General features: G+C 37.5%; 1 protein-coding gene across 2 annotated transcripts in view; it reads left to right on the top strand.

Annotated features, from left to right (window-relative positions):
- RAPGEF4 (Rap guanine nucleotide exchange factor 4) overlaps positions 1 to 24,044 on the top strand; it is a 147,960-nt gene that overhangs the window by 67,441 nt on the left and 56,475 nt on the right. For both annotated transcript variants that reach the window (XM_053981812.1, XM_053981813.1), the window contains exons 5-6: positions 2,823 to 2,895; positions 3,952 to 4,016. In XM_053981812.1, the coding sequence (XP_053837787.1) occupies positions 2,823 to 2,895; positions 3,952 to 4,016 (138 nt within the window). The remainder of the gene's footprint in view (positions 1 to 2,822; positions 2,896 to 3,951; positions 4,017 to 24,044) is intronic.

The following is a 24,044-nucleotide window of genomic DNA, read 5'->3' as shown; positions in this document are numbered from 1 at the left end:
TGTTAATCTTCAGGATGATTTTAAATGCCACCTATGAATATAATTTAACTTACTGAATTTTATTTTCATTTACAGACAGTACGGTAACAAGATAGGTCTCATTATCTCAGCTTTCAGTGATCTCATGCCTGGAACTTTATTATTCCATCTGATACTGGCAAATCTTTATGCAATTACTTAGGTCTGTCTTTGTATGCTTAGGTTTCCCAGCAAACAGTGTTTCCCTGACTCCTTAAAATAAGTTTCCCTTGACATTTAATTTGGCTGATGAGGTGACACAAGTTTAGGCATAAATTATACCTTGTATGTCAGCCCACACCCACTGAGATGTCCTCATGAGAGACCATGTGTAGGCTGTTGTATCAGCCCTCCCTCCAGAGATACCCAGATTTAGAAGAAAGTTCGTTCATGCGGAGGTGCCCTGGAGGAGTATGAACAACTGAGCTTTCTGAGGGCATGCCTTGAATTTTTTCCTCTTCTGGTAATGCTGCTTGAACTCCTTCACAGGCAGCACTGCTCACAGGGTTGGCTGTATCAGACTCATAAGTGGACTGATCCCAGGGCAGGAGGTGACAGAAGGTGACAGAGTGGACATCCTTGGGAGTGATACCAAAATCCTACGTTATGGATCACAAGTCTGCTTTTTTTTCCTGGTGAACTTTGGTGTCCTGAGCATGAGTTGTGCCTGAATGGGATTAGATACCGCCTCTAAAGTTATGTATCTAATTCTGGCTTACTCTACCTGTAGGCTTTTTTTTGAAGATGTGCCCTCATATCTTTTGGAAATTGTATGCTGTGTTCTGAGTTTTGTCTCATGAGAAGAATAATCTGGAAAAATATTAGAGAATTAATCAGAAAAAAAAATACCATGCCGTGTATGATGGCTGTAGACATGGTATAGGAAATAAAAGAAAAAATTACTCTCTTCCCACAGTTTAAGTTCCTTATAAAAGTGGCTTAAATATGGACTAGTAATGTATTTCTGGGAAAATGCTGTTTTGGGAAAAACAGAACAAAGAAATGAATATCAGTTAAATGACGATGAAGAAGAAGAGAACATCCTATACAATTTGTTTTTATCTTGTCCCAAATGAAACATTCCAATTTTCCATCTAAAAATTACATTTCAAGACCAAACTCAGTAGAAGGTGGAACAAAGCATTTATCTACTATTTGAACAAAATGTTATTTCAAACCCTTGGGACACACTTTTGGTTTTGTTTTGTTTTGTTTTGTTTTCATTTCACCAACAGAAATTACTTTTTCCCTTGGTTTATATGTGTGATTTACTAGTTGAACTGAGAAAATAATTATTTTTTATGTTATTCCTCTCATGGAGTTCAGGCAATGGACTGGATGCAGAATATGGGAACTGAGTGGTTTGATAAAGAAAATAGGAGAGCTTTATCCTCAAATGAAATAGCATTTGTTTTGTGTGACTGACCAGGGATATAGTGTAGATTTGCTTTTATGAGTATTCAGCTGGATTATGGGTGAGATTTAAATAATATGTTACTAAGCTTTAGGATGTAATAGCTTGTCTAAAAATAGGATTGGATTATTAAGATTAATGTAATCTTTGTAGCTTTTGTTATTATTTAGAATGCAAGACATTCAGTGTTTAGTGCTAGAATTGATGATATTTCCATTTCCAAGAAAAATAAATGTATGAAGGATAATTCAAGCATTGTTAAAATTCAAGAGGCAACATTTTAAAAGTGAATACATCCAAACAACTCCATAGAGCAAAGGATAAAACTTTAAAATTAAAATTGCACTATTGCACTAAAATTGCACTGCCTCAATTATTATGTGTGCTTAGTTGAAACCTGCATAGATTTCAGCTGATTGATTGTTCACGTTGAGCTCACTGCACACCCAAAGGACTATATGAGAAATTTTATTTATGCTGAACATCAGAATCCCTATTGCACAAGCATGTTTTCTGACAGTTCCAAAAGGGAATTATAATTGTTCATCCTTAATCATGAAAGTAACATAGTGTGATTTAAAATAAAAATGTGTTTCTTATTAATTGAATTATTTGTATTTGATAAAAGGACATTTTTTTTCCTTTGGTGTTGTTTTTGTAGCTTCTGTGAGTTTCTTAAGCCTTAGACAGAGCTTTGAATCGTACTGATCAAGTCATCAGCATTCACTGAAGAAAAATACCAGTTGCTGACATCAGTTACAATTACATAGCTTATAGTTGTATAAGGGATGTTATTTTTACAGTTACAAAGTTTCATCTGCTAATACAGTTTTTTTTTTATGAGGATATACATAATATGAGGTGTGAGGTCTGTGTGTTTCATAGCCTTGTAGTTTCTGAATACCAAACTTAGTGTCTTGGGTTTAAATGTTTAGAGTTTTCACTCTACACCCTGTATATTTCAAATCTGACACTAAAACTGTTGTTGTACATGATTTTTATGAATCCTTAACTCGTCTCCATTCCTATAGTAAAGTAGCTTTCTAGCTTGGATTCAGATAAGTAGTATAATTTCAAATGAGCTTTAAAACAATCTTCGTGGGAAATCACACAGCTAAGTAAAACATTGATCTGTTAGAAACCTTAAAGTAATGCTTTGGGGAAGATGAAAGAGGGAACTGGTTTAGCACAACTTTGAAATAACAGCAGTGTGTACTCCAGTCAAGAAAGCAGACCTTGTAGTGTTAAGAGTAAAGACATGTTTGATTGTCTCATATCTCATGTGTGTGTGAGAAGCACAAGGCAGGAGACACAAGAATAAATAGCACATACTTCCTTGAATGGCTTTATACATCTGTACCTGACTGAATGTGCTATCACTGTCTTTCAGAAATATCGACAGTATATGTCTGGACTTCTCACTCCTCCTTATGGTGTTATGGAAACTGGCTCCAACAATGACAGTAAGTATGAGAGATTAGATATGAGGTGGTGAGTAAACAAATGAGAAAAGGAAAGAAAGGGGAAGATGGAGATTTTCCATGTTTGGGTATTGAACTTTAAAAATTTAATTCAGTTTGGTATTACAACTGCATTAATACTGCATGTAGTAGAAGACGCTTTGGAACTTGCCCAAGTACCTTCCCAGCTGTATACAAGTGTACACAGAGCTGCACCAAAATCTGCGCTGTGACCCAGGCCTGTTGATTAAAACATACTGGATGATGTCGTGTAGCATTTTACTGCTTGTGTTACATGAACCATGGAACATGGCCATGAGTCCTGCTAGTAAAACAAGTATAACAAACTGTCTCAATTTTTTAAATTAGGATGGACTGTACAACTTGCTGGAGAATCTAGGTTAGTGCTTGAGCTTGCAGTAAACATGCTGTTCTCTAATCTTTGTTACATAGCTAAATAATTTTGGCTATGTCTCTGCCTCATGAGAGCCTGTCAAGCTGTGGGATAGTGCTGTAGACATGAATCCAAGGACAGCCTTATGTAAATCAAAGCACTTATATTTATTTGCCAGGGATTCTCTTGATGCCAGGCAGGACTATGTCTGATGGCTAGCAATTGCATCTGTAAATTTTGTCTCCTATGGTAGATGCTCAATATGTTTTCTTTGCAGGATAATAGTGTAGAATAGTATAGCAATGCTGATTAGTGCAATTAGTGCAAACTCATTGTCACATTTGACTGCCAAGTACTGAGACACTGAGATAATGTTAAATGAAAAAATATAAATAACTCCTGTATACAGGCTTCAGATATTAAATTTTGAAAAAGAACTGTGCTTAACAAGCTGTTTAAAATATTCACCCAAGTTAGCTTTTTGTCTTTTATATGTTCACTAGAGGAAACTTTTCTGAATAAATGTTTTGCTCGTTAAAAATTGCAGATTAATGTGTATGTTATCAAAGTATTGAACCCTCAAATTCGCTGTTCTACTAACAAATATTTTCACTGTCACTCAAAGGATGTACAGAATCTATTTATTTTCTGTATTCTTTTTTTAGGAATGCCAGATAAAGACAGTATGTCAAACAGTGCTCTTTGCCAAGTTTCTAAAAATTGTAATAAGGTAAATCACACACAGTTTTGCACTTTTTTTTTTTTTTTTTTTTTTTGCTGGAGGGGGAGGAATTTGGTTATGAAAAATGTAAAAGTATTCAGCTTTCAATTGAAAATAACTGAGTGCAAATGCAAGCATGTGGTTGATACATTTGAGTACAGTATACAAATTATAAGAATAACTTAGATATTGTATCATTTAACTGAAGAAAGCAGCTGGTTCAGAATTATTACAAAGTGTACTGCTACCATAGTTTGTGTTGAGTCTGGTTTCTTGATCTTTGTTGGAAAAGTCCTGAGGATAAGGAAGAAAAGCAGCACTATGACAAGACCAGTGGATCATAAAATTCATTATTAAATTCCATTTTAAGACTTACCTGAGTCTGAACTGATGCACAGGCATTGTTCTGGCCCTTTGCTCAGGGTGAATTTTCTCCTATGTTCAGAGAGCAGCTTCACATCCTAGCTCTCCTTTGTAAAATAGTTCTGTGCCTTCAGCCTCTCCAGATGAGGACCCACATGAAAGAACTCATGAATATTTCTGTGCCAGTTTCAATAGTGGGATAGAGTATATATATAGCATAATAGTGGGAAGAAATAGTGTCAGGCATTGCTGTAAAGATTGATAACTTCTAGAATTTCTGTATGGCAGGAGTAAAAAAGTTACAGTAATAAACAGATGCTTGGATGCCTTCTTTCTAAACATGGGAGTTTAATTGGATGCATTTGTGTGATATCTTGAAAAGGTTAAAGGTGTTTTTTTTTTTGTGCAACAAAAAGCATCTCTTGACAGCAGATGAAGACAAGAAATATTTTAGTGTGTTTCCTTAATGCAAAAATAACTACTTCCACCTCTCCCTGTCTGTCTGTCTTGCTTCCTCAAGAGTACTGACCTTTTTTAATTGTCACATTTAGCTTTTATTTAATGTATACATGTAACAGTATGCAGTTCCTTTTACTAGAGCCTTATTCACTAGCTATACTACTTCTGGACACAACCTTATCCTGTAGGAACATAAATATTTTTCCATGCACTGAGCAATTGTTCTTAGATACTTACCACCTTGGATTCTGTAAGAATTTTATGTAACAGTTATGAATTATGTCTAAGTGCTTCTTTAGGTTATTGGCATTTCAGTGGTACACTTGGAGTTAAGTCAGGTCAGGGGTCTTGCTGGATTTCTCAAGGAAAGCACCAGGTGCAGAATTCAAACTAAAAGATGTTTTTGTGTTTTCTGAAGCAGATAGAAGTAACAGGTAAAGGTAAAAAGGTAAAAACATCTGTCTCCCCTAGAAGATAATATCCCCCCAGTAATGGGATGGGAAGTGATGCTCAGCTAAAGGTAGTAAACACTCTCAGGTACAGAGTATTTTAGAAACTGAGCAAAATGTAATGATTAATAGCTTTGCCAATAGCTGGGCTTTTCTAGCACAACAGGACTCTTTCTGCACAAAGTAATTTCTTGAGTAGGAGACAGAACTTGACTATGGCAGGATCAAACTGCTCAGTGACTTTTACAAGAACAAAGTCCTTTGCAAACCATATTATCTTCCTTTCCAAGCCATGTATAAAACAGACATCCTTCTCCCTCCCACACTGTACACATTTCTCTGGAGAGAAGCAGAGTGAGTAAATACGTGACAAATACTTGTCACCTTGTTTCATCCTGGAGGTGCTCAGACAGTCCCATAGAAAATGTGGCAGAAGAAGCTACACAGCATAGAAATGGTCCATGAATTCTAGTTCTTTGTTTTCTCCGTATGACCACAGCCCTCTTTAATTATGCTCGGTGAAAGGTAAATGCAGCAGAGGTAAATACACGAGGATTTTGTTTACTGCATGCAAACCTCATTCCTGCAGTGTTAAACTGTGCAACTGTTACAGTGCTTACACAAAATGTCTGTCGCCCTTCATGCCCTGCAGTCTGGTGAACCATCAGGGAGTTACTGGAATTCCAGGGCCAAATTCCCTGTGTTGCCAGCTTTTCAAAACAAAAAATCAAGATACCAGAAAACAGTGGTGTATTTCTAGATGTTACTTATTTTGCTTATTTTTAGGATGATGCATGACTCCCAAAATGGCTAGTGCATCAGGGAAAGGCATTAATCCAGGGAAAGAGAAATGTTTTCAGGACATCTTTAGACTGCTTTAGATGGCCAGAATGATACCTGTGAGGCAGGCAGCAAATGCAACTCAGAGAGGCCTGCAGACTACTGTGTAGTGTCCAGAAAAAGACTGAGTGAGGAACCTTCTGACATCCAGAGAAAGTTCCTCAAAATCTTTCATATGGTAAGAAGACATTACACTCTCAAACAGAAAGAGATCACATCTTCAGTATTTCTGATCATTATGCATTTATTTCAAAGTGTGTATGTGTTGTTTTCATTTTCCAGGGAAGTTTATAACTGTAAATAATTTGCTTCAGATGAAATTTAATGTATTCCACTCTGGAAATATGAAATACATGTTTTTCTTTTTTAGCCTGTGGTGAGTCTTTTACAAGTACTCTAATAGATGTTTTTCCATAATTGCTAATTATTTGAGTTTCATCTTCATAGCTTAATTTTTTTTCTCCTGTCACATCTATTAGTTTTTGATGAGTAACATAAGATTTTTCTTTTAATACATGCTTTGGAATTTTCTCACCATATGGAGATGTTTGGTTTTTCTAGTTCATTAAAATCTACAAAAAAAAATTCTATTAGGAGAAAGCAACAAAGAGATTCTTTTTACCAAATGTGAATTTATTTGCATTTGGGGTTACATTATTGCACATCATTTAATGCAATATAGCAGTTAAATTGAGCATAAAATACTGAGAGGGAGTATATTACTGTCCCCAGTTATATTTGGGGGATGGAAACAAAGTAAATTTTATGCTGTCTTACATAAGGGAAAATGTCAGAGCGTCAGTCTTTTTAAATGGGACAGACCAATATCTGTACACTGGGCTCTCTCACTCTAGTTTTTGAAAATTCCCATGGGGTAGAGTTGCATATGTGAGATGAATGTAACCCTAAAGACAAAATTACAAAATCAATAATAATTTCAAATACGTTTTTGGAAAAGATACAGAAGAGTACTTAGAACGCAGGGGAGGCCGGGTTCCAGCATGCAGACAGAATAGTTAGTGATCCTGGTTCCATATATTACCAGCAGAGCTGGCAGCAGGGTTGCATGATACATCCCACTACAGGACTCTCTTCTTACAATTTGGCCACTTTTTCACTGTTAATGCTGAATTCACCATGCTGAGAGTATGCTCCTGGCTGATTTTTAAATTGAAATGGATCAAACCTGTCTGACATTGAGCTGGAGGAAAATACATAACACATACTAAATAGTTTTTTCCAGTTATCCACTGGGAATCCTGTCCTTTGGACTAGAAGCTTGACTTTTGGGGCTTGTTGGTGCAGTAAGGAGTACCATTTGTGAGCCCCTAGAAAATAACCGTATCGTTAAACATTGAAAAATGTCAGTTGAAACTGGCTCACCAGAGGCTTGGTGCAGTCTCACTGCAAACTTGTGCACTCAGGCTGTGGGCATTTTATGTGCAGAATTCCCACACTTGTGTTTGCTTCTGGGTTGCTTGGGCTTTCCTGTCTCAGGGCTTAACCTTGTGGGGTTTCTCTCAAGGGCTTCTTTTAGTTGCTAGAGCAATATTTTGACTGTTACAAAGTCAGACACTGATTGAAAGCCAGAGTTGTCTCCCCTGTTCTTTTAGACCCTTTACTGATACCCAAGTAGGAACAAGAAATAGCCCATCTGCTCTGGAGATATAAGATAGTTTGAAAGAAGAGGGTGCTGGAGGAATGAGTTGTGGAGACCAAGGAATTAATATGGGTAAGAACAGAGGACACAGCCCCATTGAGAGCATGAGTCTCCGCTCTCTTGTGGACTGCGGTGCTGAATGCTATTTTTTGCTATCAGCAAATGTCTTAAATTCCTTTGCAAATTGTGGATGCCTGAAAGCATATAAATTATACAGAAGAAAGAAAGAATTATACAGAAAGAAGAGAAAATTATGATTTGTAAGTTATTTATTCAAGTAGTAGATAGTAAAAAATTGCTAATGATTGAAGATGAAGTTTTATATTCTTTTCCATAATGGAATCTTCATAATGCAGTTTGCTGAAAGAACCCATAAAGATGCCATACAAAATTCTGCTTGAAAGGAAGGTTAAAAAATTAAGTGCTCAAAAGCAGAGTATTTCAAAAAGAGGGGCTGACTGAGCAGTGTTAATGAAGTCCTCTTATCTGTGTTTGTTATGGTACAGACTTTGATTACCTGCTTACATACTATTTTGCTGTGACACACTACATTAAAGCAATGCCTTACCTCAAAAACCATGCTACCTTTCTTTTTGTATAGCTTCACCTCAGTGACTGTTTAAAACATACATAAGTTTGCTCCTTCTTCATTGAGAGCATACATTCTTTAAGGGAGAAAGTGCTTTTCACCTCCTTTGTACTGAGGCATCCATGCTGAACACAGAAGACAAAAGCAGATTAAGTTGTGCAAATTCATACAGTAATTCTTGCTATTGGGTGAAGAATATGTATTCTTCTCTGAAATATTTCATGCTGTATTTCCTTTATGTTCCCTATATTGTCTTCAGGGTTTTATTGTGATATAGAGTTGCAGGAGCTCCCCCTTGTGCACGAAGTAATATTCAAAAAACACATGGATTGAGTTTGTGAAGCTTACAGGTTGAAAAATCCCCTTTATGTTTTTCATGAAATGTCTCCAAATCCTCTAGAGTGGAAGTCTATATTGGAAGTGATTTATTTTAAGGTATTTTTTATGCCATAGCTCCTATAGATTGTGCTGCAATACTTCTGTGAAAGTCACCTTTTCATCTGTCTTCTTTCCTGGCTAATATTATGTGGTAAAATATAGATTCCTTTCCTTTACTGAATTTTCAATAAGATGTAGGTACCATGTTGATTTTTATGTATTTAAATAATTGGGGTGATTGTGAAAACAGTATTTTTATTAACTCTTAATGCATTTAATGTGCAATTATATCATAAAGATCTTAGAATTGATGGAGAAGGACATAATAAAGAGTTAATCCCCAAAGTATTGCAATTTCAACATTGCCTAGAAATTAACACAATCACTTTACTTCTGATTTCCCTTTATTTCAGTTTACTTTTCCTGGATGACCATTGTCAAAGGGAAAACCTATTACGATATCCAGTGTATTGTCAAATATGGACTTTGATAGAGCATTAGCAGAATTATAAAGGAAATGTTTCACATGCTGATGAAAAAAAAAAACCAACTGAGGGATCAGGAAAGTTCTATCAAAGTGCAATTGCAAGGTGTTTGTTTGAAAATTGTACCATCTCCAATATACATGTGAAAACTGTGTTAAAGGGTGACTTATTTTCTTTGTGGAGGGTTTATGTAGCTGCCCAGTGATACGTGTGCATTAATTTCTATTCTCACTGGCCTATTCTCTTATACAATATTTGCATAGGATTAAAAAATAATTCCCTTTTGTTTTCTGTTTTTGAAGTGATTGCATGAAAGTACTACATGCAAATATTTCTAAATAATGTCCTTGTGTAGTCCTTACTGTACCCATTAATTTTAGGGGCTACTCTGATATTTTGGCACCAGTTTCACATATATGAAAGTAATTTGCCTAGAGGTCTGTTCAAGTTCTTCATTTTGCTCTAGGTGAAAGTGCTTAAGGTTCAATTATTATCGCAGCCTGTAACAATTTGGCTAGTGCAGAGGCTGTGGATAGAGACCCTGGCAATGAGTCACACGATGACAGCTTATGGCAGGGAAATACAATACAGAGTAGGAGGAGTCTGTGAAAAATGCGCTTTTCGTATGTTAGTAAGGAACTTCATAATGAAAAATGTGAAGGTCTTTATATAGAGCAGAGCTCTTTAATGTAAACAAAAATTTTAGTAAGTCTGACGACTTTCCTAAGTAGACTTTCCATAAACTAAATTGTTGCAGAACCTCCAGGGAAGGTTGGGTATCTCCAGTTTCAGCCAAGTAGATGATATAGAGCTGCAGACTTCCCTTCTGAATGTCTTTGTGAATAGCAATACCTCAAAGGAAAGCTTGTAACACCCCATCTTCTTTTACACTAATCAGCTCCCTGATAACCTATGAAATTATCTATGATCCATGGTTTTGTTGTGTTCTCTGGATTCTGGAGGTCCTAATGACAATTTCTACTGGAAATGGTTTCTTCTACTGTGCCTAATCATATGACTGAGCAGACCAATACAGAACTAGCCAGAATAGCCCCAGTATGAAACCTGGAGATGTGGGAGTGGTTCTCATTTGATCTAGTACTATACAGGAACAAGTAGCACGGCACTGTGGAGAAAGAGAATCCTTAGTCCACTGTATACATGTCAAGATAACCTAATTCTCTTCAGTACATACTTAATTCATTTCAAGGATTTCTGAAGCTCTTTCATGAATTTGGATGAAAAAATTACAGTCTTTCTGTCTGTTTCTTTCACTGAGGAGTTTTCATTTTGGTGGTTCTAACGATAAACAGAGCTACCTACAATGATAGTGAGAGTGGTAAGAGGTGGAGGCAAGACTTCTCTTGGTGGATGAATTAAACTTTTTGGAAACAAGGGCAGAATTTTTCAAGCTACAGGACCTAAAGGAATACTCTATTTTAAATTTTATCCTTGTTTTCTAAGAGCAATGATGTGAGAGTACTAAATATATGTAGTTGTGTTTCAGTCTTAAAATATAAAAAATGGCCACATTTATTTCTTGGAAGATGAATAATGGGAAAAATAGCAACTAGTGTCCAATAACATAGTACAGTTGAGTTGTCAGCACCTAAAGAAGAAGCCTCCCTTTTCTGTAAAACATTGCAGAAGCAGCTACTGCCTTTGAATCAGGAATGAGACACTGAGCTTGGAAAACTGTGTCTGCATTTGTATCCTGCTTTGAGAACTGCAATGACTTTCTGAGTCAGTGAAACTACCTGCAAGATCCAAGTCAGGGTAGTGTGGGTTTTATCCTAAGGGAGGAGTGAAAAGCTGAAAAATGAGCGGTATGGGAAAGAGAGAGACTTCCTCTGTTACCAGCAGAATAATCTGTGTACTCAAGTTAGCTAGAGCTAACCTGTATGAGTTTTTCATGACTTTTACATCTGAATATTAATATATAAAATCTCCCCAGTATTTTTTTGAATGAAGAGTCCCCTTAAAGTGTAATCATTGTTATTTTGATGCTCTCCACTTATGTTGCCATTCATTTTTATTCTTATTTTTATTCAGACTTTATTACAGTTTGTGTGCATTCTAAAGCCTTGAAATTCTTGTTTGTTTTGGGTGCTTTGATGCAAAGCAGGATTGGAGTCCTCTGCTACAAAGAGCTTTCAGTCAGAGAAAAAACAGAGTGACTATCAGACACTATCAGAAATATGCTGGTTTACTTTGAACATCATAACGCATGAGATTCATGGTTGTTCGTATGTTTCTAATGAATTTTCTTATAGGAGCTTATTGTGATCAGTCCTTGGTGTGATAATCCTAAAACATACTGAAAGTGGAAGGGAGAAGTTCAGAAATCAATAGAAATATGCAAAACTAAGTGATATATATTTCTTTGTTAAAATTGTATTTTGGAGGGGATCTAACTCATGCTGCTGACCTCTTTCAGTGTATCAGCATAATCAAGTACTAACCCATCTGACTAACCTCACAAAAGGGTTGTGGAGGTGCTTGGGGTAGCACAGGGAAGGCAGTTGGGCTAAAGAGACATTTTTCCTTTCAGACTTCTCTTGCCTAGCTGAATGAGTGTTGCTATTGTAGTTTACATAAATAACCTAAATAATGGAAAAAATAATAGGAATTCATCGAAAATACGAAAATTTGTAAAATACTCATTATTGTGGATTAGGTGTGGGACCACCTTTCCACAGGAGCATCACTCTCAGTTCCACTTGTCTGAGAACACAGCCTACTACCTTCTCTGCTGGCAAGGGCAGTCTGAGAATATGCATTGTGGAGTCACATTTGATGACTCTTGCTTCTTGACTGTGTTTTCTTTGAGATTCTTTCCCAACCCCTAAAAAACATGCACATATGCTCCATTTATCTCTTGCAGTTGAAAGGCAGGAAGAGTGGGTAATTATACTGAGAAAAAAGATAGTCCCTTTCAAGGTTCATGTCTTCAGACAAGTCAAGCGTATACAAGTAACACATTTGGCACTTATATTTGAAACAGCAAAAGGAATTTTTTTGAATCTTGTAATTATTTTCTCAAGTTTGGCAGAAAAATTGGATCAGGGATCTTAAAATCAGATTCTTTCTAGTCACTCATATTGTCTCTCACAAAGCATTTTGACTGCCTGTCCTGCAATGCATGCTGGAAATTGGTATTCCACAAAGTCAATTATAGTTCTGAGCCGGTAAGAAGTAATCAATGTGTCTGATCTGATCATTTAGCAGCATCTTTTCTTCTTGTGTATGGATGACAAAAATTTGAGAGGTTAATAAATAGTGGGAAAAAGCTGTCCAATGATTTTGTTCTTTCTCTTGTGTTAGCTAGTCAAGAGCAGAAGCCTGTTGTGCTGGCTGTGCACAAATAGCACCACAAGTGTCCAGTTTGTGGGGCTCATTGAGAGCCATTCCAAGTCAGAATTGCAGAGGTAAAATGTCAGATCTCTACGGCAGAGCTGAAAATGTAATTGGGGCTCTTAGCACCCGTGATGGTTAAGGAGAAAGTGCTGTTGAGGTATTTATGATTTATGACTTTCATTATTTATTCTCTTTGTGAATTTCCTTCTGAAAGAAGGCTTGGTACAAGACTGTGAACGTGTTTGATCTTTGTGTACTTTATCATCACTGATGCAGCTGTCTTAAAATTAAAGATAGCAGTTAGTGAGGAAATTCAAATACATGTTGCTGAGTTGAATAGTAAAGAAATTAAAAGAATACTTAATTTAGGCTCCAAAATAAAATTTAAAAAAACCCAGCTTATTTCCAATAGAGATTGATACTGCTTTTAATTAGGATTACTCAGACACACTTGTTTTCATCTTAGTAAATGAAATTATTTATAATCAATTTGTTTAATAACCTTAAATATGAACTAGATGGAGAAAAAGCTAGTACTGTAGGAGAATTATGATTATGTCTTCATAAACCTCCAATACTGTTCTGTCCATCCTCACTCTTTATAGTAACTTGATTTCAAATTTAAGAATCTGAGGAGCCTAAAGGAACACCTTCTCTTATCTCATGCCATTCTTTCCTTGTAGCCTTTTGCAGAATGGCTCAGGTGGTTACTTTTCTCCCAAACTGTTTTCTGACCCTGCTCACCTTGGAGCCTCCTGAGCAGTGACTCCAGAAGCAGAGGTAGGAGAGAGTGGCTGTGCAGTAGGAACATGGTGGGATCATCGGCTCCTGGAGCAAAGCACGTTTGGGCCTAGCAAGAGCCATGGATGCCTCTATGGCTGCCCTTCCACAGCAGCTTCCAGTGACCTGCACCAGGGTTGGAGGGCTTGTCCTCCTCTGTGTACCCTCTCCTAGGTCTCTCCTGTCAATGCCCAGCTGTGTGTGCCCTCTCTTCTGTACTACTGATGCTCCTGCTAGACTGTGGTAAGGGAGCAGAACTATCAGAAGCACATAAACCTGTTTTCTGGACTTAACTTTCTTCAGTTTTGCATGAAAATGAGCTTCCTGGCCAGGGCCAGCACAAGCTACGGGATATGGCCTGGGTGTGGGATTCAAGAAGGCAATGAATTGCCGTGGTCCAGTTTGAGACTGCTGTGATCTGTCTGCAGCTGTAAATGTCTGATCTCAGCACAAAGCTCTGCTGAGTCTGACAGCTGTGGACTGACACTCTCTCCTGCCCCAGAGCCAGCATTTCTGCCTGCATCAGCTGAGCAGGAAGCAGAGGGAGAATTGGCGGGGAATTGCTTTGTCAGGCCAGCTTGCAGCTCTCTTGCACTTCACTGCTAAATTACAAGGGAATCTCTGTGATTTCAGTCTCCTGTGTATAAGTACAGATTTCTGTAATGTATTCCTGTTACTTCTGTAGTACGTACAGAGACAGGCAAATATTTGTTCCCCTCTCCCTACCTCCTCTAGAGTTGTCTTAATTGTGTTTAGAGCTAGTCTAGATTAGGGATTTTCAGCTGGTAGTCTGCAGGCTGCTATTCCAAATGACACTGAGAAACAAACCTGAGAAGTGCCTATTGTCACTGGCTGAGCAAGGTCCCTTATCTTGACTGACAAAACTGTAGGGATCCACAAGATAAAGGAGCCTGACAAGCCCTCTTCCCTTTTGTTTCCCCTGATTCGGTTCAGATACTGCTCAGTGTCAGTATCAGCTGCTGTGCATTCCAGGATGATGTTGGAAAACCTGTGTTGACAAAACTGTAACAGTAAGGTTTCTGGCATTCCTTGTGCTGTAAATATATGGCCACTGCCACAGCAGTCCTGGGCCTGTGTAATGGAATGGCTCTCCTGTCATCCTGGTATACTGGTCCAAACTGGGGGAGAGGAAACCAGGGGCTACCTTGGTAGAACTCCTGAATGCTACTTACTCTATTCAATTACGTCAGTGTTCCAGTCAGTGTTCTTGAAATGCTGTCTTTTTTGTTTTGTGCTTTTCTGCCTGCTGTGTGTTTCGGGGTAGAGAACCTGGATTTCTGCCTGAAAAGTGACCTTGTGGCAGTACAGGCACTGGACAATCTGCAATAACATTTGCTTTCATTATAACAGAAATTCCTGAGGGCAGGATGCTTTTTCCTTTCCCCAAGATAGTCTCTGATCCAACTGTCATGGAGAAGCTGAAGATTCCTAATCTGCTGAAGATTATTGCAGAAATCCCAGAGTTTTTTAAACACAAGTTAGCTGGGAATACTCTGTGTACATTCAGTATTTTTAGGGAAACTGATTTGGATTACAGTAAGTAAATTTCTCTAGAATGGTATTTTCACACCAAATTTTCAATTTCATTATTTGCTTAATGTGGTGCAACAGTTGTTATGCTTTACACAACCGACTAAGAGGCACTAAAAGTCCATTAAACCAAATAAGATTTTGAGATTATGTTTAGAAAGGAGGTGAGTGGTTGACAGATGGCAGGGACAGAATTTCAGCTGGACAAAACAAAACTTTTAGCAATAATATAAAAATCAGTGCCAACATTGAAGAGAAATGGGAAAAAGGGGATAAATTGCAAAATACATACAATAGGTGCTCTTCCTTTTCACAGGGATGGGGCTGGTTCTGTGATATCCCTAAAAGCCAGACATCACAGAATTTACACAGCTTGGGCTACATACTGAGAGAGGTAAAAAGAGGTCATCTCTTTCAGAAACATGCTGTGGTGAATTGGGATGTAAAGAGATGTGGTTAGCTGGGGAAAATGTCAGGTAGAGTAATTTCACCTCTCCGTACCCATCTTGGGTTAATTACTGCAGTGTTCTGTGTGCATTTGTGGAGATAGTTTTTTTTTCTCAAGTTGTAATAAAGATTCATTTAGCAACAGAAGCATCTCAGAGTATGTTTAGAAATGTCTGTCCCTCACTAGTTAATCAGGAAGATGAGCTAAATTCAAAATAAGAAAGAATGTGAACCGACCTGGTTTATATAGTAGCAAGTTAGGCAGCAGCAAACTCTGTAGAAAGTTAGAAAGAGAGAAGAAGCAAATTTGCAAATATGAAATATTTACTATTTTCCAATTGAAATCATATTTGTTATAATTGACAGGAATTAAAAGTATTACTCTTCTGCTATTTAATCAGAGAATATTTACTGTTCACACAGATGCACATTAAGTCAATACTGCTATTTTGTTTACTGATTATTCCCAATGCACTATGGAATTAATGTGAAAAACAGCATATTGATCTGTCTTGTTCAGATCAATAATTTGATTCCAAATGCCTTTGTACGTTTTTAATCAATGCAATTACTGACACTCTAAAGAGCACTGAATGAACTGATTAACTAATACAGCAGTTATGGTTTCTTTTCATGCTAGTTAAATGTATGAGACCACAATTGGATTTCACCATAAAATGAAAAAAAAAAAGCCCTTATCCTACACAGCCTGAGAAACTTGGATTAGCTAGGGTATGTAGCATGGTTCAGCACATCAACACCCACCACTTTGACAAGCTTTTTGTAGACATCAAGGGAAATAGAAGTTTTAAAGAAGATAAGAAGGTTGTTTTGTGGATATTTGTCAAGAGCAGAATGCATATCTTTTCCACTGACACAAAAATACGTAAATTAAACCAGTGCTTGATGGGTTTTTTTAATGTTTATGACAGAAGACTTAAAACCATTGAAGTAGAGAAGTATCTGGCTGAAAAAAGAATGTTTGTGCTTTTCGTAAAATGTGTTCTGATCAAGCCATCAGTTTGGGATTTCTTTCCTCTGTTTATTTTCGTATTCTGCAGAACCAACCATCTGCCTTTTTAGGAAATATATTCCATATAGATGGAAAACATCAATATAGATCAATAAAAATCTCCTAAGAAATAGGACACCAGAAGGTGTTGCACTGGATATTGTTAGATTATTCCTTCTCAGTTTTATTTTTAGCAAAAAAAATGATCTCTGAAAAAGATGGCAGGAAGAAGAAAAAGGAGTAGATAAGGAAGCTGGACTCTGAGGCTTGTGTGCTGCACTCCTTCAATGTTTATTCATTTCATGTACTTTGAGACAAAGCACAGTCCAGAACTTGGAGAATAAGGAACATGAAGTCACCAGAAGAAGCATAAAACAGGTTAAATTAACTTCTCTTGCCCTCTTGCCAGAGGCTTTACCTTGTTGCTAACCTCCCCAGGGAATTCAGGAGGTAGCCTTCAATGTCCTCTAGCCCTGTCTCACTTTGATGACTCTTTCTTTCTGTGTTCAAAATAATTTTAAAGTTCCCAGCATGGATTTGTAGACAGCAGACTTCCAGGATTCCAGTTGCAGCATTCAGCAGTGTTGTCAGTTGCTTATTCTCATAATTTGTTGAAGTTGTGAGTAGACACTGTTGTCCCCATTTTACCATGGAGAGATTGAGATGCTCAGAGTTGCAATGGCTAGTGGGGATCACACACTACATAAACTGCTGTCACCCAGGAGGCAGTGGTCCTCTTGCCTCACTTGGGTAGTGTTTTGACTACACTGAAGTCAAGAATTTTGCCACTAATTTTAACGGGTTCACAGTTTCACACATAATTCACACTCCATCCAGGTTTTGGTGCCCTTATGTTTGACATGAAATCACTTAAACTAAAATTTCACTACCTTGTCCTCAGAAGGCAGTTCTGGCATTTGGTTGTAATTGAAACCTAGGAGAGTCCATCTAATCCTGTTTCCTAGAGAGAGAACCTTCTGGGAGTCTTGAAGGTAGAAGATGCTTGCCAAAGTTAAAAAGGTATCTAGAAGTAAGTGGGTTAAATCCTCCAGAAGCTCACTAATCTTGAGCATCCCTTCAGTTTGTCTTTTGAATAGATGTTGTGTGCCTAGAGCATGCATGAGAGACAGGCCTTAAAAACTGGCAACCTTGCTGCCTAATATTTATTGTACTTTTAAAGTTTTTGTCATTATAGCTTGTTTCTAAAGAAGTAAGCAATTTCAGGTAAGCATAATTTTAAAGCCATGGATACTAAGAATGGATACTAAGAAACCGGTAGTTTGCATGAGAGACAAAAAAAAAAGAGTTTGATTATTTTGTAGGTTAAAGAAATGCAGGAGCAGAGAAACCCTGACAACACTGGCTTGAAACTCATTACGATAACTGTAGTCACACCTCTATCAGAATACTGGGAATGCTCACAGCAGAGTTAGCATTTTCTGACATTTTATTCAATGCAGGCAGTGCAGTTATAGCAGCTGTTTCATTGTAGCAGGGAAGTAGAAAAATGACAGGAAAATAAGACATCATTAGCCATGTTCTGGGGGGCTTTGTGCACTGGTCATAGTCTGTTTCAATATTCTTTTTCCCTTTGACATTCACAGTGAAGTGTCATTTTTGGTAATGGCTGAATCATTTTGTGTTAAAAGGAGGGACATTTATAGTTTGTCAAGGAAACATTGTAGAAGTGTTAATAATGTGAATTCAATTTAACTTCCTAAAATAAATTTGCTATGCTGAATATTTGAGAATTTAAAGAACACATTTTCCTGTTTATGCTATTAAAAATATAGATTACTAAAGAAAAGCAATTTTAGAATGTATTTTAAAATACAGCATAGTCTTCACATTGTATTACATTTAAAGAATATAGATTTTAAACCAGTCATCATTACTCTGAATATTTTGATAGTAGCCCATTTGCTGACAGTATTCAAAGCATTTTACAAAGGTAGAAATTATTAGTATTCCTCTCTCCAGAAAGAGGAAAATGAAACACACTGTGATTAGGTGATTTGTGTAAGATCATGCAGTCAAAAAAAAAAAAAAAACCAGAATAAAACTGGGCTGTCTTTAACCACTGGACCTGACAATTTCTACTAGGCTATTTTGCTTGGTTTAGATAGTTTGTAGTTAGATTATTGGTTTTTAGATTACAGGTGCTATAGCTTTATGAAACTCAGAAGATTTTTAAAATTTGATCATTTTCTTCTCTAATTTTGCAAACATCCTGTGACTGTGTGTTCATCCATTCATACCTTGCCATTCTCCCCATTTTGCTGTTTACAGATGTTTGTTAAGAAATTAGAATAGTTGTCTCCTGTGAGCGTGGGTGGCTTGAAAATCCTTTGGTAGTATAATTTGAGACTGTCTCTTCTGGTCCTTTTAAAACAAGTGATCTTGGGTAATTTGTCCTTTGTTAGTTGCCAAGTATTTGTTGATTGCTAAGTCCCCTACCTAAGACCTGGTATGAGGTCAATCATTGTCAGTTTTGGACTTTTCCAATTAGGAGATGTGAGCTGGTACTTTGCTTTTTGGCCACCAGTGCTGTCTTGTGCAGCACAGACTGGTTCTCCCAGCTGTTGCATATGTTTGTGGGGAGAGTGAAGAGGAGAATGAATTGTTTACAGCATGATAGGAGTGATGATTGCATTTTTCCTTTTTTTTTTTTTTTTTTTTTTTTTTTTTTTTTTTTTTGGTTTTTGGTTTTCTGAGGGGGTGTGGTGAATCTCCCTGTATGGGCCATTCATCTAAGAGTTGGACTTGATGATGCTTGTGGGTCCCTTCCAACTCAGAATATTCTGTGATTGGCTCTGTGATTACATGTAACAGTCTGGGTATGACCCAAAGCTCAGTGCTGGTACCGTGTCCCAGCCATCGACAGTCCCCACGGCAGGGAGTGTGTGCCAAGGTTTCTTACGGACCATGCACCCTCAGGGGTTAGAGGTCATCACACAGATTGCTTTCTGATAACAAGCATTGGTCAGTACAGCAGCATATCCTACATAGGGCTGCTCCAGAGATCTGCTATAGGTTAGTATAGTCACAGAGCACAGAATATTCTGTGTTGGAAGGGTCCCACAAGGATAATAAAGTCCAGTCCTGAGTGAATGGCCCATATGGAGATTGGCCTGCAACCTTGATGTTATTAGCACCATGCTCTGACCAACTGAGCTAATCTCAGGGGAACTCCTGCAATATTGATTACATTTTCCTTCAAATTTTGACAAAAATGTGTTCCAAAGGACCTTTTTATGTCGAGATCTTTGGTCAGCTGTTTCTCTCATGTTCAGCAATCTGCATTCAATAAGAATATTGTTTTCCCTGTAGTATCCTAGCAGAGGTTGGTGCAGTCTGCATAGACATTCTTTCACTGCAGCTGGAAATAGGACCAATGGAGTTAACTTCAAGATACTCTATCCAAGACTGCTTTCCAGCTGAAAATGCTTTCCAAAAGCTGTGATACTGTATGCTCAGCTTTATCCCTGTTACATAGTTGTTGTGTAGTGCTGGAAGTAATGGCCTGTATTGGAAAAAAAGACCTCCACACCGTCTTTGGAACTCTTATCTCTGCCTTTGGCCTGAAGCAGCACAAATAGATGACATTACAAAATGTTTGAGAAAGAATGGTGAGAGTTGTGTGGGAGGGCAGTGGGAACTCTGGCTAGTTGTCAGCTGTATCCTACTGGCTGGTTATAATTTTGCCAATATTGTGGGAATGGGTTTTTTTGTTTATTTTATTTCTTCCCATGTGAACCAGATACAGCACTAGAAGTCTTTTGAGAGATATATACAAAGATATTCAAAAATGTCAGTCAAAAATGTCAGTTGTCAGAAGGCATCAGGAGTCATTTGGAACCAGTAAGAGCTAAAGATGCTCTGCTCCCTGAAATACACTTAGAAGAATCAGGTGCTGTGGGCCTGGCTCAAAATTCATTGAATCCATTAGGGACTTCCTAGTGATTTCAGTGGGATTTGGATTAGACCATAAATCACCAATAATGGTAAATACTGAGGATGTAAAACAAACAGACCTCTCTTAGTGATGTGGTGTTGCTGCTGACACCTTTCAACGTGTGTGTGGCTTTTGTCCTTTGTTTGTTCTGGATCCCCTTTGCAGCCAGCAGGAAAACAGATGTCACTTGCAATTCCTTTCAGTTCCCTGCTTGAAAATAAAGGGATCAACAGTAGTGCACAGGTTTATCTGATCACCCTGGTAACATGCTGTGGTTAATTCCAATCAATGCTGAAATTTGTTCAGAGATGAGCTACACTGAGGTCATGTGAAAAAAAAGTGATTCATTGGCTTTTACTTTATTTCACCTTAGTTCTTTGCGATACACATATCCTAGGTTTGCATTTGAGAATAGTAAATTAAGTTCCCTTCATCACTTGATTTTATAGATCCAAATTGCTGTAGATCTAAAGCATTCATTCATATGTAAAGGCTCAGAAACATCCCTTTACAGCTATTTAACAAGGAGAATGGAAAAATCTATTTTTGTAAGACATGTTCTTGGATTTTTTTAAGCAGATTCAAATAAGTTGACAAATACAGATCTCATGGTAGGTCACTATTATTGTTGTTCATTTTATTATTTATTTGTCTGCACATTGCTCAGTGATGTAAGAAACATTAAAATAAAGACAGGCCTTGCCCTGTCGTTTGAAATCTAAGGCCTATTTCTCCACAGATTAAATGTGTGCATAAAATTATACACATGAATAGTCCTATTTAAATCTGTGGTATTGCTCTCATGCATAAATATTTGAATCTTGAAAGGAATGGAGGCTAAAATTACTACTTTCTCTGCTTCACCCCAATTTAAATAGGGACTTTTGTGATTGGCTTTGTGAAGGGTTTGTTTGAATGGCTCAAATATGAATCCATAAATGTACAGCTAGGGAGTTTGTCAATGTTAATGCTAAAAGCCTTTTTACCACAGTTTCTCATAATAATTTTCTGCTTTCCCCTACCAACACCAGCAGCTTTCCCTTCTCCACCCTCCAGACCCATATGACCTCCTGCCCTACAGGGAAGATCAGCAGGCCATAGCAAACTGTGTGTGATATTGCTGTGTTACTTTATCTCTCACTGAAGGAAAGCTAAGAGCAGTTACACTGGTCACTCCTGTGGTCAGGAGATGAATAATAGTTTGTAAACTATTGTAATTGTCTTGCTTATCTGAGCTCTTTGCCTGATAACTTTTCCCTTATTCAGAAGTCCTGAAAAATAGGATCATCAAGGACCTCTGTTCCACATGTATGTACTTTAGTCTCATTAATTCTTCAAAGATACCAGGACGTGTTAAGAAGTCAATTAAACACTCCTCACTCTCTGCTGTTTTACAGGTAGAGCTACTTTTTTTTTTTTTTTTTTTTTTTTTTTAAAGTGCTTTCTAAGCAATCCTTAATGAAAGATCCAGGATTGCAAAGATTCACAGAACAATTCTTGGTCTTTAGCCAAATTGTGACTGTCCCTTATAGAATGTATTTTTTTTCTGATGGGAAGTTGTTGCTGGAACCCTGTATCTCCTATTAAATAACTGATGTTACATTTCTCTGCCTTTGAAATATATCTTCCCTTTCTATAGCAAACTCAGTCCAAGCCCTGTGTTTCCATTTATTGCATATCAGCTAATCACTAGTGCAGCCAGAGCTCCCTGCAGCAGCTTTGTAAGGCTGTAGCTCTGGGGACTCTTTGCTGGGCACGTGTTTGGATGATGGTGGCGTTGTCCCTCAGGAGGAATGACTGTCTGGGGCTCACTGCCCCGGGGGCTGTTACTGATGGCCTCTTTAAGCACCACCCTGTGTCTGAGCTCATTTTAGACTTATAAAGGTGTCCTTGAAAATTGCACAGTACCATGTAGTGAGGCTAGAAAGTACTTCAGGAAAGCATTGAGTCCATCCCCAAGCCACATGCACGCTATAGATGTGTCACTTCTGACAGATTCCTTGAGTACACTCCCAAAGACAGAGGAACCAGACCTCTCTGGCAATCTGCCAGTACTCACTGTCCACACTGCGAGGAAGGGTTCAGTAATGCCTAAACTGGATCTTTCTTTGAGCAATTTAAATTATTTCCTGATCTCTGCATAATGGACAAGGCCACTTCTTTCTCCTTTTCAAAGGCTTTTTAAATCTGAAGACTTTCTTTATCACACTTCTGCTGAGATTTTTCCTTAGCTCAACAACTTTGATTATTTATGTTGTGCTTTCTGATTATTCTTGTTGCTTTCCTGTAAATTCTGTCCAGCTGTTTTAGATGCTTTTGGAGTAGTGGGCAAATGAGACACAGTGCTTTATATTAGGTCTTACCTAGGCTAACTAAAGCAGAACACCATTATGTATCTAATATATTACTACATTCCAGCACAGTATTTGCTGCTTTCACACATGTATGGCATTGGTTATTCAGTTATGTTTAATGTTTAAATATTTAAAACATTATAAACCTTTTTTCCTTTTCTGTGGTATTGCACTAAGACCCTTGTTCCCTATCCTGTCTTTATTTAGCTGATTCCACCTGCTTCAGAAATGTAGTCATCACTCTATGTTGCATAGAAGCATAATTTTTAGACCAATGTTACAACTGTTTCATATTGTAAACTTATTCTGCAATGTATGTGCATTGTCTCCCATCCTGAAGTCTCCTGCAGAATCAATAAAGGTGTATTCTGCTTCATCCCTTGTTAATATTTAATTTTATCAGATGTGGTATATTCCTGAATGCTGCTTTGAGCAGACCTCTGGTATGACTGCCAGTTTGACTTTGCTTCCCTGGTAATTGCTTTCAAAATGCACTTTTCCAACTGACTTTGCACCTATTTTGTAAGAATTTAATCTGCCTGTCGCAGAAGAGAATATCTGATGAGAAGGTCCTAAAGCCTTACTAAAGGGTTGAAAATCTAGTTTCTTGCCTAATCTATCAATGTTGCTACTCGATAATGCAAAGAAGTTAGATCAGTGTGGCATGATCTGTTGGTTAATATATGTCACATGTGACTCATCTCCCTGTTCTTTTCCAGGTGCTTACAAATGGACTTTTTCTAGGAAGCCTTTAAGCTGACATCTATATTTTTTCATCTCCTTTTTCATATTTCTGCCTTCAGCTGCCTTCCGTAGACCCTGAGTGGCTGCTGATGGTTCTGAGATTGATACAGCCCTCTTTAAGTTTCTTCATACTCTTCAAGTTTCCTACATGAAATTCTACAAAGCCAATCTGAAAACAGCTCATTTATGTTTTTGGGTTTTTTTCAAGGTTGAGATTTTACTTCTGTCACTCTACTACCTAGGATATTAACCATCTCTCTGCCACTGATCTTTCTAATGAACGTTGATTAAAGATAAATCAAAAGTCTCTGGTCTTCCTGAACCATCTGTAAATAGATTTCCCTCTGTTAAACAGTAGCTCAAGACTATTTGTTTTCTTTGTTTTACTACTAATGTACTTGTGGAATATTTTCTTACCTCTTGACATTTCTTGGCAAGTCTCTGTAATTTTATACCTTTGCTTTTCTAATTTTGTCTTTTGTTATTAAATTTATACTTGCTTTCTCTAGACCCCCTATTTCTCCTTTCTGTGTATTTCCTTCTTGTGTGTCAGTGAAGAGCTCTTTCTTTAGCTGAGTCTTTACTTCACCTTCTAGTTAAGTTATAATATATAT

This window comes from Vidua macroura, chromosome 7 (assembly GCF_024509145.1).
Source record: "Vidua macroura isolate BioBank_ID:100142 chromosome 7, ASM2450914v1, whole genome shotgun sequence".
Lineage (NCBI taxonomy): Eukaryota > Metazoa > Chordata > Aves > Passeriformes > Viduidae > Vidua > Vidua macroura.
This window is presented reverse-complemented; position numbering and strand designations above follow the sequence as displayed.